This window comes from Trachypithecus francoisi, unplaced genomic scaffold (assembly GCF_009764315.1).
Source record: "Trachypithecus francoisi isolate TF-2019V2 unplaced genomic scaffold, Tfra_2.0 Lachesis_group15, whole genome shotgun sequence".
In the NCBI taxonomy this organism is placed as follows: domain Eukaryota; kingdom Metazoa; phylum Chordata; class Mammalia; order Primates; family Cercopithecidae; genus Trachypithecus; species Trachypithecus francoisi.
Window position 1 is genome coordinate 115019057 of NW_022681460.1, and position 16106 is coordinate 115035162.

Sequence of the window (16106 nt, forward strand, 5' to 3'; positions counted from 1 at the left end):
TCTCTCCAGAGGAAGCCTTGGCCCCCACCACTCAGAGCTCCTGGACAACCCTGCCTGTACTCTGCTGTTGGCACCCCTGTCCCCCACCCTGGGATGTGCCCTGGGTGGGTCAGCCCACCCAGTGTCAGGAGAGAAATGCTGGGAAACTCCCACCAGCAGCTCCAGCTGAAAGCAGAGGGCCATTTTGAGTGCAGCCCAGATTGTGCAGGGATATGAGCCCACCCCGGGGTGGCCGCTGAGCTCTGAGACAGTGACAAGAGCCCAGAGTGGACACCAGACACTGCACTGCCTCTGCTCAGTGGCTTCAGGTGGGGCCTGGTGCAGCTGGGCCTGAGTGCTTGCTGGTGGTGCAGGGCTTCTGGGGGTGGGGGCACGGGGCGGGGGGAGGGGTAATTACTGTGGTCCTGAACTGAGTGTGTGCATCAGTGTGTACAGCACACGTGTCCATGTGTGAGTGGTATGAGTATGTACCCACAGAAAGATGTACATGAGTAGGTGGGTGCCTATGAGGCCGTGCATGTGTAGGCGAATGAACGCATGAAGTGGAAGAATGTGGGAAGGTGTGTGTAGGATTGTGAGTGATGCACATGAATGTGTGTGAGGGAATGTGAGTGCTCAGTGGGACTGGGTGAGTGTGGGCCTCTGGAGGAGGAGGTCGGGTTTAGGGGAGCCAGGGATACCCACCCATCCTCCACCCTCTACCCCGTACCTGCCCTCCCTCCTCACTCCCCGTCTTCTCAGCACAAATCAGGGCAGGACGACAGGTCAGGCCTCAATCTGGAGCCAGGGGAGAGGCGGAGCCGCTCAGCGCTGATGCTGCCATCAGCTCCCAACAGGCCCTCTGTCGGGCCAAGGCGCTGGAGACCCCAGCCCCAGGTGTCCCCACGGGCGGCCTCTGGGGAGAAGGGAGCCCAGCGGCCTTCCGGGAGGAGGTGACTTGGGCCGGGCAGGCGCGCATTCCTGAGCCCTGAGTCAGCGCGGCCGCCCCCTCCGGCCGGGCCCGCCCCCGGCGCGCACGCCCCTCACTCCATGGCATTCCCGGGCGGGGACTCGGCGCGGGCGCCCTCCCGGCCAGCGGCGGCAGCCCCTCCTCCCTGGAGCCCTCAGGACCCTCCCAGGACCCCCGGCGGCGGCGGTGAGTGAGCGCGACCGGGAGCGCGGGGCTCCGGGGACGGGCGGGTTCCGGGGCAGCGTCCGCCGAGCGCGGGGCGCGTCCTCAGCACCCCGTGGCCGGAGCTGCTCAGAGTGGCCGGGGCCGTGTCGGGCCCGGGGCCGGGGCCGGGGCTGGGGAGGGATCGCGGCGAGTCTTCGCTGGGGCGGCCGGACTTTTCTTCCCGGAGTTTCCCTAGTCGCCCGCCGAGGCGGCCCAGCCCCGGATTCCTCGCCCGGCGCGCCGCAAAAATAGCCCGTGGCCGGATTAGCAGTTCCAGCGGCCTGGCCTGGCCGGACAGCTCGGCTCCAGCCCCCGCCCAACAGCTGAGGGTCCCAGGAGCGGGAGGCTAGAGTCCGGGGGTGCCCCAGGCTCCTCTGAGCTGCCCCCACTACATTTTCCTTCCCGGCCACCACCGGTGGGTGGTGTCTCCAAGTTGAAACTCCAGCTAAAGGCGGGATGGTCCCTGTCCCAGCCGCCCTCACCGATGGGAATAGCAGGAGCCGTGGAGCTGGGGGTGGGGGACTGACTCCACCTTCTGCCCCACGACGCTGACTCCCCAATATGTAAACATCGAAGCTCCAGAGTGGTCTGGGAGCGACTCCCAAAGACAGACCCTCACTCTGTGTGCAGAGGCCAACAGGGACAGGCCTTCTCCCAGCTGGCGTGACAGCCAGACCCCAGATGCTCAGGGCATTGGCAGAGGGCCTGACTGGCTGTCATGCTGGGGGCATGTTTGTGGGGCTGGGTGGAGAATGAGCAGGGGATCTTCCCTGGCCCCCCAAAGCCTGCTTCCAGTCCAGGTGGTCCTGACCAGAGTTCCTTCTGTGTGTGCCGCTTGAGATTGTGAATGTGTGTGTCTGTCTGGGTGGGTGGGGCCTAGGTCTGGAGGCCCTACTCCTATCCTGGGAACTCCCACCCGCCAACAGGACTTCCTGTTGGAGACCGGGAGAAGATTCAAGGATGAAACTGGCTTTTCAGGTTTGACCCAGCTAGATGCCCGGGCAGTCCCAGGCTGGGTTCTCCCCACCCGTGTGGAGCCAACCCCAACCTCCTAGCCCCCACCCCAAGGGTGGACAGAAGCTGGGGACCTAGCAGCTGGCTGGGGCTCAAGGAGTCCCTGAGGCAGAGCCCCCCTGCCACCAGGGGTCATCCTGGGTAAGCTGGGCCCCTTTTCCTGAGAATGGGGCAGGGGCAAATGGAGTGCATGGGAGTCTGGTGGTCCCAGATTGAAGGCCCTGGGCCTCAGACCCTTTCCCAGCCCTTCCAAGCAGCCTTCACTGGCTGGCTGGCCTCCATTGCACAAACAGGTCCCTGGAGCAGAGTAGGGGGTTGCTGTTGTCCCTCAACCAGCACCCTTCATGAGCTGGCCAGACAAACCCCCACTTTGGGGAACTGACTTTCTAGGGGGCGCTCTTGGTTTAGGGGGAGTCGCCCAGGTCTCCCCTGCCTTTCAGGGACCATCAGGCCCTCCCCTAGGATCTTCCCAGCTATAGTCCCTGCCCAGGGCACCCCCAGTTGCTCTCAGCTGTGAGGGCCTCCCCCACACTGGCTCCAGTTCCCTCACCTCAGTGTCTGTGCCAGGATCACATTTTGCCCAGTGATCGGATTCCTTGGCTTCTCTGCCTGTTTTCTGAGTTGGACGATTTTGGGGGTGACTCCTTCCTCCTTCAACTGAGATGCCCCTGATGGAGCAGGTGGCAAGGGGTCTTAGAGGGGTCTGACAGCTGTCCACAGCCACAAGGCTGAAGAACCCGGGTGGTCTGCCTTGTCTTCTGGGGGTCTGCAGACAGGGTCCCTTCTACCACAGCTCCTGGGCAGACCTGGCCCAAGGCTTTGAACTCCCTTATAGGCTTTGGGACTTCAGGCAGTGACTGGCTTCTCTGAGCCTCAGTTTCCTTACATGGACGATGGATACGGAGGACCCCTCCCAGGGGTTAGACAGACCAATGTGATCAGTCAGGATCTGGTTTGAGGAAGCTGAACCAGGCTGCTGAGCACTGAAGCCATTTCTGCTCTGGCTTGGTTTCCCTGCTGGGGTCTCTCCAGTCCTGTCCTGCTTCTGGTGGGTCCTGGGATGGGGTTGCGGGGTCGCCTGGGTGCCTGGGCACCTGGGAGCCCAAGGTTGCCTGGGCACCTGGGAGCATGTGTGTAGCGTCGGTCAGGGATACCTCTGGAGGGCTCTGACTGGTGACTGGGCTGTCCATCTGTCCTCTGGTCAGACGTGGGCATGGGATGTGGGCCTTTCCCACCTCCAGCCTGGGAAGGGTGCTTTCGCCTAACTCCTGGGACCCAGCTAGACTCCATACTGGGGACTAGAAGTGACCAGCTTACCAGGCAGTTTACACCCAGAATCTAGTGTAGCTAAGTCCTTGCTGCCATCCCCTTTCTGACTGTGTGGCTTGGACAGGTGCCCTGACCTGCACTTGGTGTCCCCTGATTCCTGGGTGTGTCTGCCATGTCAGCCACTGTCAGACCCAACTGAGTCGGGGGTTTAGTTCTGGTGACACCTGTGCCACATTTGCTAGCTGAACCTTGGGGCAGCACCCCGCCCCTCCCCAGTGTGGCCCCTTTGTGCACTACCCTCCCAGGTCAGGTCCTCAGTGATTCCTGTGTCTCCAGGGCCTAGGGCGGCTTCCCTTACTGGCCTGTAGCAGGAAACCTCTTGTTCTGTCTACTTGTCTAGGGTGATGAGGGGAGGTAGTGAGCCAGTGTGTCCTGCTGGGGACCTGGAGAGGACCCTGCAAAGGTCTTAGGCCTGCCCCGTTCCACCCTAAACCTCATTTCTTCCACAGAAAAGAAGAGGCTTCACTGGGAGGGTTGAAGAGCACTTTGGGGTTTGCAGAAGGTCTAACAAATATCATTCTCAGCATGATGCCATTAACAGACAAGGCAGAGAGGCCAGGTGACTCTCCCTTCATTAATCCAGAAGACCTGGCTGTTAGGCTGCCAGACAGCTGGCGACCCCCTTCTCAAGGGAGATCTGGGATTGAGCTTCAGATTAGGAGTCAAACAGAAGACTGAGGGTCAGAGAGCAGCGTGTGGGTGGGGACGCTGGAGGAGCCACCTCCCCCTGGGATGAGGCTCAGGTGAGCTGAGGACACTTCTGGGCAGGTGTCTCGGGGTGAGGCCCCTTACTTCAGCTGACCTGGGCAGCAGGCAGTCCCTGGGCGGAGCAGAGCCCAGGCTTGATGGTTCTGGTCCTGGGGTTGGTAGTCAACTCTGCCGCCGGTTGTCCCTGCCAGCATGGTCCTGTGAGTGTGCAGGGCAGGCCTGAGCACAGAGGGGGTTGCTGCTCACACCCGAGGATGCAGCTCCACACTGGCTGTGGCCACTGTCTGTGCCCGGACTGGCCAGAGCTTCTCTCTAGTCTTTTCCCAAACTCGACACCTTTGGAGGGTCCTGTCCTCAGGTGTCCCCAGGGCTGCCCTCTTGTTACATATGCTCTAGTTAGGGCCCTTTCACCCCGCAGCTCCTGCCCCTCAGAGAGTACCAAGTGCCCACAGGCTGCACCAGACACTCTGTGGTGGAGTCAGCTGCTGCCTGTTGTGCCAGGCACTGCTGTGACCCCTGATTTCCAGATGGGAAAGCTGAGGCTTGCTTATGGTTGTAGGTGGTGGAGACACATGGGGCCTGAGCATCAGCCTGGGCTGTACCCAGTGGCCTCCTTGCGTCAGCTCCTTCTTTCTGGCTCTTCCTGCACCTGTGCACGCGCCCAGCTTGATGGGTCCCCAGACATCCCCAGAGCAAAAACCTGAGTTAACAGGACTCTCCACCATCCCCCACCCAGCTCTTCCACACCAGGCTCCGCAGGCAGCCAGAGTGGACTTCAGTGTGCATGGCGCCAGTGGCTCCCTTGACCCTCCTCATCCCTCAGCCTCATTGAGAGTCCTGCCCCCAGTCCCCAAGCTGGTCCTGGGATGCACTGTGGCTTTGGGTGTCTCCTGATGGGGCTGGGCCTGGGCTGGCAGCTGTGATGCTGCTGCAGTGACTCAGATACTGTGTGACCCCAGGCAGTCAGGCCTTCCATGGGCCACGGTTTCCCCATACACTGAGGGGCCAGCGGGGTGAGGGAGACACTGTTTGGATCCCCCGAGGGGTTTTCTGGGAACAAGAGCCCACTGTGCGCCTGGGGAAGGCCTGGACACTGAGCCACTGTCTCTGGGAGGGCAATGTGCCGCTCCCTGGCCAGACTCTTTGTCCAGCTTGGGCCAGCCTCTCCCCACGCCTACTCCGGCTCTTCCTTTGTGAATCCCACCCACTCGAGCCCAGATGGGGATCTAGGCACAGGGGTGGGGCAGGCCAGAACACCCAGCACTGCCCACCCGCAGGACCTGTAACTGAGTGGGTTCTCAGGTTCCCTCCTGCCTGCACTCCTAGCACAGGAGTGGTTTTTGTGGAGGTGGGGGAACCCCAGGAGACCTGGATGTACAGGCATGGCGGCTGGTGCCTCCCTCATGAGCTGGGTACTCTACTGCCTCCTGGGGCTGACTGTGGGCCCCGGCTGAGACAGTACTGGGAGGTCAGGTTCCCCGTACGCGCTCACAGCTCTCAGCTCTTCTCACCCCCTAACTGTTCCTGCTCGCACCCGCTCATGCCAGACGGCTCCTCTTCCCAGAGCCAGTTGAGGGGTCATCTTGAGGAATCCCTCATTACCCCAGATTAGGGACCGGATGGCCTGCGTTCTTCAGTGATCAGTTTACCCAGTGGTGGCTTCAGACCAGGCTGGTCCTGAGCACTGTGGAACCAGCAGTGACAGGACAGTGGCCCATACATATGTGAATGAACTCCTGTCCTGTGCTGTACCCGGGGATCCAGGCCAAGGACCCCCTCTGGGGAGTGGAGCAGCCTGAGGCTGCAGGTCCTCCAACACAGGGGAGGTTGGGCAGAGCGCATCTGCAGGGCTCTGAGATGGGAGGGAGTCAGGTGTGAGGAGCGGTGGAGAGCAGGAGCCATGGGAGTCATGGATGTGTGTGAGCCCATCAGCTGGCAAAGGTCTCTGTTGGCAAAAGTCATTCACACTCCTGAGTGAAGAACCAGCTGGATGTCGCCTAGTGCCGCTGGGCACAGGTGGAGACCCCTGGAGAGGTTGGCCCCCTGGATTCAGCCTGCTGATTCCTGGCAGTGGCCCCAGTCTCTACTCTGGGCCCTGCTCCTCTCTGGCCCCCATAATGGCCTCACTAAGCGCAGTCGTCCGTTTTCTGGGTGAGAACATGCTGGGGTGTACTCAGAATGCTGTCCCAGCACTGTCGGTTCCGGAAACCCCTTCCCGAGCACCACCTGCCTTCCCAACGTGCCTGACACTGTCTGAAATTCCACCCTTAGTGTCTGAGGCTCAGAGGTGGCCCCTCCTGACTACTCCTTACTAGCAGGGTGATGGTACTGCAGTCCATCTGCTCTGCGGAGAGAGGGCTGGGGGATGATGAGGAAGTTGAACTGTGATCCCTTCACACGGTGGCTGGGCCGTATCCAGGACATGCAGGTCTGGGCTGGGTTTGGGCCAGGCGTCAGATGCAGAGGGGTCTCCTGGTGCTGTTCCCAGAGGGATCTGGACCCACCCAGTTCTCAGGATGCCTTCCTGTCTGACCCTGTCGCACTCGGGCTCTGTGTGGGCGAGGAGCCCTGGAGGGATTCCCAGTGATGTGGAGGCAAGCTGCTGTCCTTGGCTCTTGCCCCTGATTGTAGGCCAAGTATGGGCCAGGGACAGGAACTCAGCCTTAGGGGCCATGTGGATGGAACGACCCCTGGGCACCATGCCTGGGGAGTGCCCCAAAGCTTTGCCCCCCAACTCTCACCTGGGACCTGAAGTGCACAGTCAGCTCAGATCAGGGGCTGGAGTGTGAGGGGTAGGGTAAGAGCCAGCAGAAGGCATCCCTGAGGGACCCCCCCCACCTGTGTCCTGGTCCATGTAGGACCCGTAGGAGCTGTGAGCAGCATTCCCAGCCTTGCCCTGGTAGTGCAGGGTCGGGAGAAGCCGTGAGCTCTGTCCCAGGCCTGTCCCTGGTTGGCGTAAGACCATCAGGAGCTGTGAGCAGCACCCTGGGCTGTCTCTAATTGTGCTACCCTCCATATATGACCTTGAGCAAGGCAAGCCTGTGTTCTCCTGGCCTCAGTTTCCCTATTTGTACAGCATAGGTGGGACTTTCCTTCAAGCAGTTGAGAGTGAGACCTGTGAGTGAAAGCCATTTCTGGGGCCTTAGTGGGTGGGTTGCAGACCCTGCAGCTCCGAGCCTGTCAGAGGCTGCAGCTCTTTAAAGAGGCTGAGGAATTTGGGGTTTTCTGTCCAAAATTGCTTCAGGAAGCTCTGGCCAGCCCCCTACTATCTCTCGTGTCATGCTCAGGGGCCCTTCTCAACTTGGGTCTCCACTGGAATCCCCGCGTGGTCCCCCTGGGTTGGGGACAGCTGCAGGTCTGCCAGGAAGGTGTAAAGGGGCAATGGAGTCATAGTCACATGGCCAGGCAGTAGTGGCCAGGATCGAGCCCTGGCCTCTCTGCTCTGGGGCCTTCCCCTGGGCTCTGGCCCGGTGCCTGGGGATGCTCATGGTGGAGCTGACCACGCAATGCGCGGCAGCCCCAGCACCCAGCAGCTTCACTGCTGTTTCTGGGCACGTGCTGCCACCTGGTGGTCACTATGGCATCTGCGGCCAGGTGGTTTCTGGAAAGTCATTTGTGCAAGGGAGCCTGGGCCACCAGCTGCTGCTCTGTCACCCTCTTTCCTGAATGTGGTGACTCTATGCAGTGGACCGATCACACACCCCTTACAGGCTGTCATGTGCATAGTGGGCCCTTTGTCTCTGGAGTGGAAGTTTTGGTGGGTGAGAGGGTGAGGCCTGGGTAAGACAGGTCTGAGATTTGCCCTGGGCACAGACTAGGGTGAGCCGCATGTCAGTAAGACTTCACATCGGCTGTTCCTTGTGTGTGGAAACCCCTGGAACCCCAGCTGTGCTCACTCCCCTCCTTCAAAGCTTTGCTCAGATGTCACTCCACAGTGAGGCCTCGCTGCCCCCTGTCAAGCAACCCTAGTTTGTTTTCTTTCCCCCTATCACGCTTAGCATCTTTTAACCAGTACATTCACTTATTTAAAAATGTTTATTGTCTAGACTGTAAGCTCCAGGAGGGCAAGGATTTTGTCTCGTTTCTCCACCAATGTGCCTCAAGCACCTAGGGCCCTATCCTGATCACAGTGGGTGCTGAGATAGCTGTCCCATGGACTTATGTTGTCTGAGGACGTAGGACGTGCCCAGCACTGTCTGTTGGGATGAACAAGGCAGGCACAGAGCAAGTCAGTGCTGAGCACATAGTAGGGCTCTGACAATGGGGGACAGGAGCACCACAGTTGGGCTTATCACTGCTTCTCCCTCCTGGGTCTGGGCACAATGAATCTTCAGCTGTCAGCGTTGTCATTATTGAATAACACACCACGCCCTGCAGGCCTGCCTTGCTCTGCTGGGAACCATGAGTGAGGCCCGCAGGGACAGCACGAGCAGCCTGCAGCGCAAGAAGCCACCCTGGCTAAAGCTGGACATTCCCTCTGCGGTGCCCCCAACAGCAGAAGAGCCCAGCTTCCTGCAGGTAGGCCCTGGCCAGCAGGGACTGTGGGTGCCCCCTGTCCAATACCCTTACCATGACCCTATTGCCCAGCCCCTGAGGCGACAGGCTTTCCTGAGGAGTGTGAGTATGCCAGCCGAGACAGCCCACATCTCTTCGCCCCACCATGAGCTCCGGCGGTCGGTGCTGCAGCGTCAGACGTCCATCACACAGACCATCCGCAGGTACCAGCACTTCCCAGCTGCTCCATGGGGTGGGCGCTGGGGGCTGGCGGGGCAGAGGCAGGTACACTGAGGATGGGAATGAGGACAAGGGGCCCTCCTGTCTCAGCTTCCTCCTCCATCTTGGTCCCCACATCCCCTTGCCCTCCTCCTGTTCTGGAGACTGACCGCTCTCACCCCACTGCCCTGCTCCACTCCCTTCTCTTCAGCACTCACTCTCTCCTTCTCTGTCTCCACCACCCGGATGCTCTGGCCTCTTGGCAGCCGACAAGTACACTTCGGCCGTGTCCACACTCTGCCCCTCGTGGGTCCCTGGGCTGCCCGCAGGGCCTGCCCACAGCGCCAGTCTCTCTCTTGGTCCCTGCTCAGGTATCTCATACAGGTCATGAGTGTGTTGGTGTTTTCTGGCATGTGCTTGGCATGTGGCCTCTTGGGAGCTGCCAGCGTGGTTGGCATTCCCTGGGGCTCCTAACGGCAGGTGCTGGCAGTGTTTTGTTTGCATGTCCAAGTGCTGTGGACAGCCTGCCTGGGCCTGTAAGCACCTGCTGTCTGAGCTCTGCGGTGTCCTGGGGCCAAGCTCTCTTGGGTTGAGCTCTCAGCTCCCTCTCTGGACTCAGTGTCTCCCCTCAACTGCCCCTCAGGGATGGTGGGGTTAGGGCCTCTATGAAGCACTCAGCTGGGCAGGGCCTGCCAGCTGTGGTCTAGTGGGAACTTGAAGTTGGCTAACAGTTCAGGGGGTGGCTGGAACCCACTCATCCTCTTATTAGACCTTGCCCACCCAGACCCTGGCCCCTGGAGTGACTGCAGGCCTGGGGCAGGGCATGCCGCCCCAGAGGAGGGCCTTTGAAGTCGCCTGCCTGGGAGGGGGTGATCTGGCTGCCCCTTGCTGAGTCCCTGCCATGCCAGGGGGACCGCTGACTGGTTTGGAGTGAGCAAGGACAGTGACAGCACCCACAAGTGGCAGCGCAAGAGCATCCGTCACTGCAGCCAGCGCTACGGAAAGCTGAAGCCCCAGGTCCTCCGGGAGCTGGACCTGCCCAGCCAGGACAACGTGTCACTGACCAGCACCGAGACGCCACCCCCACTCTATGTGGGGCCATGCCAGCTGGGCATGCAGAAGGTATGCCTGCCTCTTGCTGCCTCCTGCAGGCCCCTCCTTCTGCTCCCAGGGGCTGGGGCTGCAGACACAGCTAGCCTGAGCAGAAGAGACTCTTTGGGAGTTCACAGTCTGGAAGGGCAGTCAGACAGTCTGCCCTTGAAGGTACCTGAAACAGTCTCTGGGAAGGGGTACCTTGGGATGGGGACATGGTCTTGGGATTGCACCAGGGGACCAGTGTCTGGATGGGGGAGCATTCCATGCAGGACCTGTAGGTGCTGTGGGGTGGGAGTGGTGCCCATACAGCTGTCCAGGGGCCCATGAGGAGTCAGGAGCAGCAGTCACACTGTCTGTGCAAGGCCTCTGTGTGTCTGGGTGAGCTAGGAGCCCCCACGGTCCTGACTCCAGCATCTCCTCCCCTCCTCCAGATCATAGACCCCCTGGCCCGTGGCCGAGCCTTCCGTGTGGCAGATGACACTGCAGAAGGCCTGAGTGCCCCTCACACTCCCGTCACACCGGGTGCTGCCTCCCTCTGCTCCTTCTCCAGCTCCCGCTCGGGTTTCCACCGTCTCCCGCGGCGGCGCAAGCGAGAGTCGGTGGCCAAGATGAGCTTCCGGGCGGCTGCAGCACTGATGAAAGTGGGTGCAGGGGCGAAAGGTGGGGGTGGGGGCCGAGCCAGCAGCCAGGTCTCATGCTCACTTCCCCTCCCCAGGGCCGCTCTTTTAGGGATGGCACCTTGCGCCGGGCACAGCGCCGAAGCTTCACTCCAGCTAGCTTTCTGGAGGAGGACACAACTGATTTCCCCGATGAGCTGGACACATCCTTCTTTGCCCGGGTAAGAAGCGCCCAGGGCGTCACCCCCCTCCCTGTTCCCTTCATCCCTGAGTCCACCCTGACCTCATGTGTTTGCTCAGGAAGGTATCCTCCATGAAGAGCTCTCCACATATCCAGACGAAGTTTTTGAGTCCCCATCGGAGGCAGCACTAAAGGACTGGGAGAAGGCACCGGAGCAGCCGGACCTCACCGGCGGGGCCCTGGACCGCAGCGAGCTGGAGCGTAGCCATCTGATGCTGTGAGTGCGGCAGGCAGGGAAGGGGGCCAGAGGCAGACCCGGGGGCCCCTCCGGAGCAGCTGAGCGAGTATCACATTCACCTCTGTGGGCGATGGAAGGGGGTAGCCTCATGGACTGATGGACTGGGAACTCACTGGCCACCGGGGGTGGGAGACCCAGGGCTGGGCATGGCCCCAGCCTCATGGCTTGCCTGTGGAATGGGACAGCAATCTCAGAGCCCAGGGGCTGGACAGAATCCAACGGGGAGGTGGAGGTGACAGAGGGGATACTTGCTGAGTTGCAGAACTCAGTGGGCCCCGGTTCTCATTCCCTGCCATCCCCGGGGGCGCGCAGTGTTGGGGGCAAGGAGGAGGCAGATGCTGGGCAAGGTGCCCAGCATCTTCACCAGGATAGAGACAGGGTGCCCTGGTACCCCCGGGGAGGGACGGCAGCAGCTTGCGGGGCTGCGGCGGGAGATGAACGCTGACTCCCTCCAGGCCCCTGGAGCGAGGCTGGCGGAAGCAGAAGGAGGGCGCCGCAGCCCCGCAGCCCAAGGTGCGGCTCCGACAGGAGGTGGTGAGCACAGCCGGGCCGCGGCGGGGCCAGCGCATCGCGGTGCCCGTGCGCAAGCTCTTCGCCCGGGAGAAGCGGCCGTACGGGCTGGGCATGGTGGGACGGCTCACCAACCGCACCTACCGCAAGCGCATCGACAGCTTCGTCAAGCGCCAGATCGAGGACATGGACGACCACAGGTAGGCGTGGCAGGCAAGGCCTGGGTTGGGCTGGAGGCTCCTGGGGGAGGGTGGGGCTCCGGGTTGGGGATGAGGCCCCCGCTGACGCTCCACCTCGCAGGCCCTTCTTCACCTACTGGCTCACCTTCGTGCACTCGCTCGTCACCATTCTAGCCGTGTGCATCTATGGCATCGCGCCCGTGGGCTTCTCGCAGCATGAAACGGTGGACTCGGTGAGCCCCTGTGCCTTTACTGGGCCCAGACGAGTGGAGTCTGGGCACTGGACCCCCTCCCGCCCCGCTCTGGGAGGAGAGGGCCCGAGTCGGGCCGTCTGACCCCTCTCCCCAACCTCCCAGGTGCTGCGGAACCGCGGGGTCTACGAGAACGTCAAGTTCGTGCAGCAGGAGAACTTCTGGATCGGGCCCAGCTCGGTGAGGGCAGGGCTGGGGCAGGGCCGGCGGGGGCGGGACGTGGAGGTGCCCGGCGGGCAGGAGGCCTGGACTGAAGCTGCTTGTCACCCTCGCCCGCAGGAGGCCCTCATCCACCTGGGCGCCAAGTTTTCGCCCTGCATGCGCCAGGACCCGCAGGTGCACAGCTTCATTCGCTCAGCTCGTGAGCGCGAGAAGCACTCGGCCTGCTGCGTGCGCAACGACAGGTCGGGCTGCGTACAGACCTCGGAGGAGGAGTGCTCGGTGCGTTTCCCGCCCTGGACTCCCACCCTCGTCTGCCTCGTGTTCGCTCTTTACTTCAGACTTCAGATAGACTCAGCAGAGTGATCCTTCGCCCTCGTTCCTGGCACATCTCGCCGTCCTTATGTGCAAGGCCTTTCTTGTCATATTCATTCCTCCTTATCCCCACCCTCCCCCATCTCCAGCTCCTGGCTCCACAGACCATCATCTGATTTGGTCTTTTGATTTGGGGGTACTCTTCAAGCATGTGTCTTAAAGCTTACATAAGTGGTATTGGCCTCTTTTCCACTAAGCAATGTTTTGAAAAAGATTCATCCAAACTTGAATCACATCATCTTGGATGGAGATGCCGTAGTCCATACCAGTTCCCTGATTTAGGACAGAACAGGTTGTTTCTGATTTTCCGCTAACAGGAATCATGCTGTTGAACTCCTTGGAAGAGTCTTTTCCAACATGCATGTGTATCTCAAGAGTGGGGGTGACTTGGCCAGGCGTGGTGGCTCAAGCCTGTAATCCCAGCACTTTGGGAGGCCGAGACGGGCGGATTACGAGGTCAGGAGATCAAGACCATCCTGGCTAACACAGTGAAACCCCGTCTCTACTAAAAAAATACAAAAAACTAGCTGGGCGAGGTGGCGGGCGCCTGTAGTCCCAGCTACTGGGGAGGCTGAGGCAGGAGAATGGTGTGAACTCGGGAGGCGGAGCTTGCAGTGAGCTGAGATCCGGCCACTGTACTCCAGCCTGGGCGACAGAGCGAGACTCCGTCTCAAAAAAAAAAAAAAAAAAGAGTGGGGGTGACTTGTAGAAGCGGAGGGAAGAGCTCAGTGGTTTTGCCTTTGACTCCTGACTCCCTGAGTGCCCCTCATTGCCCTGACCCAACTGGACCTGACCCTGTGTCCCCTCCCACAGTCCACGCTGGCAGTGTGGGTGAAGTGGCCCGTCCATCCCAGCGCCCCAGAGCTTGCCGGCCACAAGAGACAGTTTGGCTCTGTCTGCCACCAGGATCCCAGGTGAGTCCTGCCGGCAGCTCTCTCACCTGCCTTTGTGCACACCTTCCCCGGGGCTGTGGTGCAGAGGCTGTAGGGGCTCCCCTTGGTGGGGACTGAGCTGGAAGGGTGCCAATGCTAGGGGCTCGAAGCAAGGCCTGACCACATACTTGGCTTGTGCAGGGTCTGTGATGAGCCCTCCTCTGAAGACCCCCATGAGTGGCCAGAAGACATCACCAAGTGGCCGGTGAGCTGCCGTGGGGGGCTGTTAGGGAGTCCTTGTCGTGTGGGGAGAATGCCACACCCCACCCATTGGTGATGCCAGAGATTCCTATCATGGGACCACCTCACGTTTTCAGAGGCTGTGCACCTGGCCTTTGCACAGCCTGTCCATCAACCAACGCCTGCCCCTCTGAGCAAGTAGATGCAGAGAACTAGATGGAGACTTGAAAGGTCAAGTGACATGATTCCAGTGTGATAGAGACTCAGAGTGTGGTGGCCTGCTTGAAGTCAAGGAAGCCACACCATTTTCTACTTGATGAGCCCGCCCATCTTTGCCTCTATCCCCGAACATGATGTGGGACCAAAGGTTGGGGGAGGCCCTGACCCAGCTCGTCCCCATTTGTGACCCAGATCTGCACCAAAAACAGCGCCGGGAACCACACTAACCATCCCCACATGGACTGTGTCATCACAGGACGGCCCTGCTGCATTGGCACCAAGGGCAGGTAGGTGTGCGTGTGAGCGAGTGCAGCTGGTCTCTGGGCTCAGAGCGTCGCCCTAGGGCTGTGCCTTCTCCCTAACTAAACCCTGAAGTAACCCAGTATAGCAAGGGTGTGGGGTCCGAGGGGTCTGGACTCCTTCGGGGCCAACAAAGGTGGGTAGGTGCAGCTGAAACTTTCCCTGGATGTCAGCAATCCCCCTCGGCAAGGCAGCAGCCTCCGAACGCTGGCCTGCCTTTTTAGGTGTGAGATCACCTCCCGGGAGTACTGTGACTTCATGAGGGGCTACTTCCATGAGGAGGCCACGCTCTGCTCTCAGGTAGGTGTCCGGAGTGTCCGTCTTTCCCCTCCCCCAGCTGCTGTGAGTGCTGATATGCTGCTCTGCACAGGTGCACTGCATGGATGATGTGTGTGGGCTCCTGCCTTTCCTCAACCCCGAGGTGCCTGACCAGTTCTACCGCCTGTGGCTGTCCCTCTTCCTGCACGCCGGGCAAGTGACACTGTGGGCTGGGTGGGGGGACTCAGGGTCCCCAGGATTGGCTGGCTGGGGGTGGCAGAGAGGTCACTTCCCTGCTGAATGTCTCCCAACCCCCACCTGCCACTGACTACAGGATCCTGCACTGCCTGGTGTCCATCTGCTTCCAGATGACCGTCCTGCGGGATCTGGAGAAGCTGGCAGGCTGGCACCGCATAGCCATCATCTACCTGCTGAGTGGTGTCACCGGCAACCTGGCCAGTGCCATCTTCCTGCCGTACCGAGCAGAGGTAAGGCTGGCCTTCAGGGTGGGGATCCTCCGTGTGCACCTGCAGTCTGCTGTGAACCTGTCCATATGGAGCACTGCCTGGGAGCATCTCCAGTTGGATCCTCGGTCCCAATATGCTCTGGGCCATGGGAAGTGGGGCACAAAGATGAGGCCTGGGGTCCAGGGGGCCTGCCCAGCCCCACAGCCTTATAGCTACCCCAACCATTCCCCAGGTGGGTCCGGCTGGCTCCCAGTTTGGCATCCTGGCTTGCCTCTTTGTGGAGCTCTTCCAGAGCTGGCAGATCCTGGCGCGGCCCTGGCGTGCCTTCTTCAAGCTGCTGGCTGTGGTGCTCTTCCTCTTCACCTTTGGACTGCTGCCCTGGATCGACAACTTTGCCCACATCTCAGGGTTCATCAGTGGCCTCTTCCTCTCCTTCACCTTCTTGCCCTACATCAGCTTTGGCAAGTTCGACCTGTACCGGAAACGCTGCCAGATCATCGTCTTTCAGGTGGTCTTCCTGGGCCTCCTGGCTGGCCTGGTGGTCCTCTTCTACTTCTACCCTGTCCGCTGCGAGTGGTGCGAGTTCCTCACCTGCATCCCCTTCACTGACAAGTTCTGCGAGAAGTACGAACTGGATGCTCAGCTCCACTGAGCTGGCTGTGGGCTCCAGGGGTCGTGTGCTCCAGCAGGCCGGAGCCAGACATGACAAGCCTGAGCCTCACAGGCTTACAGGAGTCACCTGCTCCATGTGGGGACTGGCCTGTTTGCTGAACACAGACCTCTTTCTTGTGCCTTGTTCACTTCTGTTGAGCCCCTCGTGCTGCTGGGCATTTATTACACTCCTTCCTGTGATAACCCTCTAACTTGTGTCTTGACGACCACCTCATGTGGCCAATAAATGGACTGGGAGCGTTTTAGCTGCCATTAACTTGACCAGGGCTTCCCCTTCGTTCTTTGTTTCTGGCTGAGAGCTGTGGAGGGAGGTCCTGCAGGCCCCTTGCAGCCAACTCACTGGGCAGGGAATTGAGTGTCCGATACAGTCACAGGCTCTTTTGCTTCCCAGTGAAATCCTTCAGCCAGGCACGTGCACCTGGCTCTTTCTCCTTAGAGTGGCTGGTAGCCAACGCTGGGACAAGGACCTAGAGATGTGCTGTCACACCCTCCCCAC

At 60.6% G+C, this 16106-nt stretch overlaps 1 protein-coding gene across 5 annotated transcripts; it reads left to right on the forward strand.

The window, feature by feature from the left end:
• Positions 1-412: 412 nt before the first annotated feature.
• On the forward strand, positions 413-15871 carry RHBDF1 (rhomboid 5 homolog 1). Of its 5 annotated transcripts, XM_033236468.1 has the most exons (19): positions 415-1135; positions 8582-8722; positions 8792-8922; positions 9184-9288; positions 9826-10039; positions 10444-10653; positions 10728-10850; positions 10930-11087; positions 11564-11818; positions 11919-12030; positions 12154-12228; positions 12328-12489; positions 13396-13496; positions 13656-13719; positions 14106-14200; positions 14438-14513; positions 14584-14684; positions 14806-14959; positions 15171-15871. In XM_033236468.1, the coding sequence occupies exons 2-19, from the start codon at positions 8606-8608 to the stop codon at positions 15588-15590; spliced, it is 2673 nt and encodes an 890-aa protein (XP_033092359.1). In that variant the 5' UTR covers positions 415-1135; positions 8582-8605; the 3' UTR covers positions 15591-15871. The 5 variants fall into 5 exon arrangements, with proteins under 5 accessions (XP_033092357.1, XP_033092359.1, XP_033092360.1 ...); XM_033236466.1 differs by having other exon boundaries at positions 413-1135; positions 8582-8922; XM_033236470.1 differs by lacking the exon at positions 9184-9288 and having other exon boundaries at positions 927-1135.
• The last annotated feature ends 235 nt before the right edge of the window (positions 15872-16106 follow it).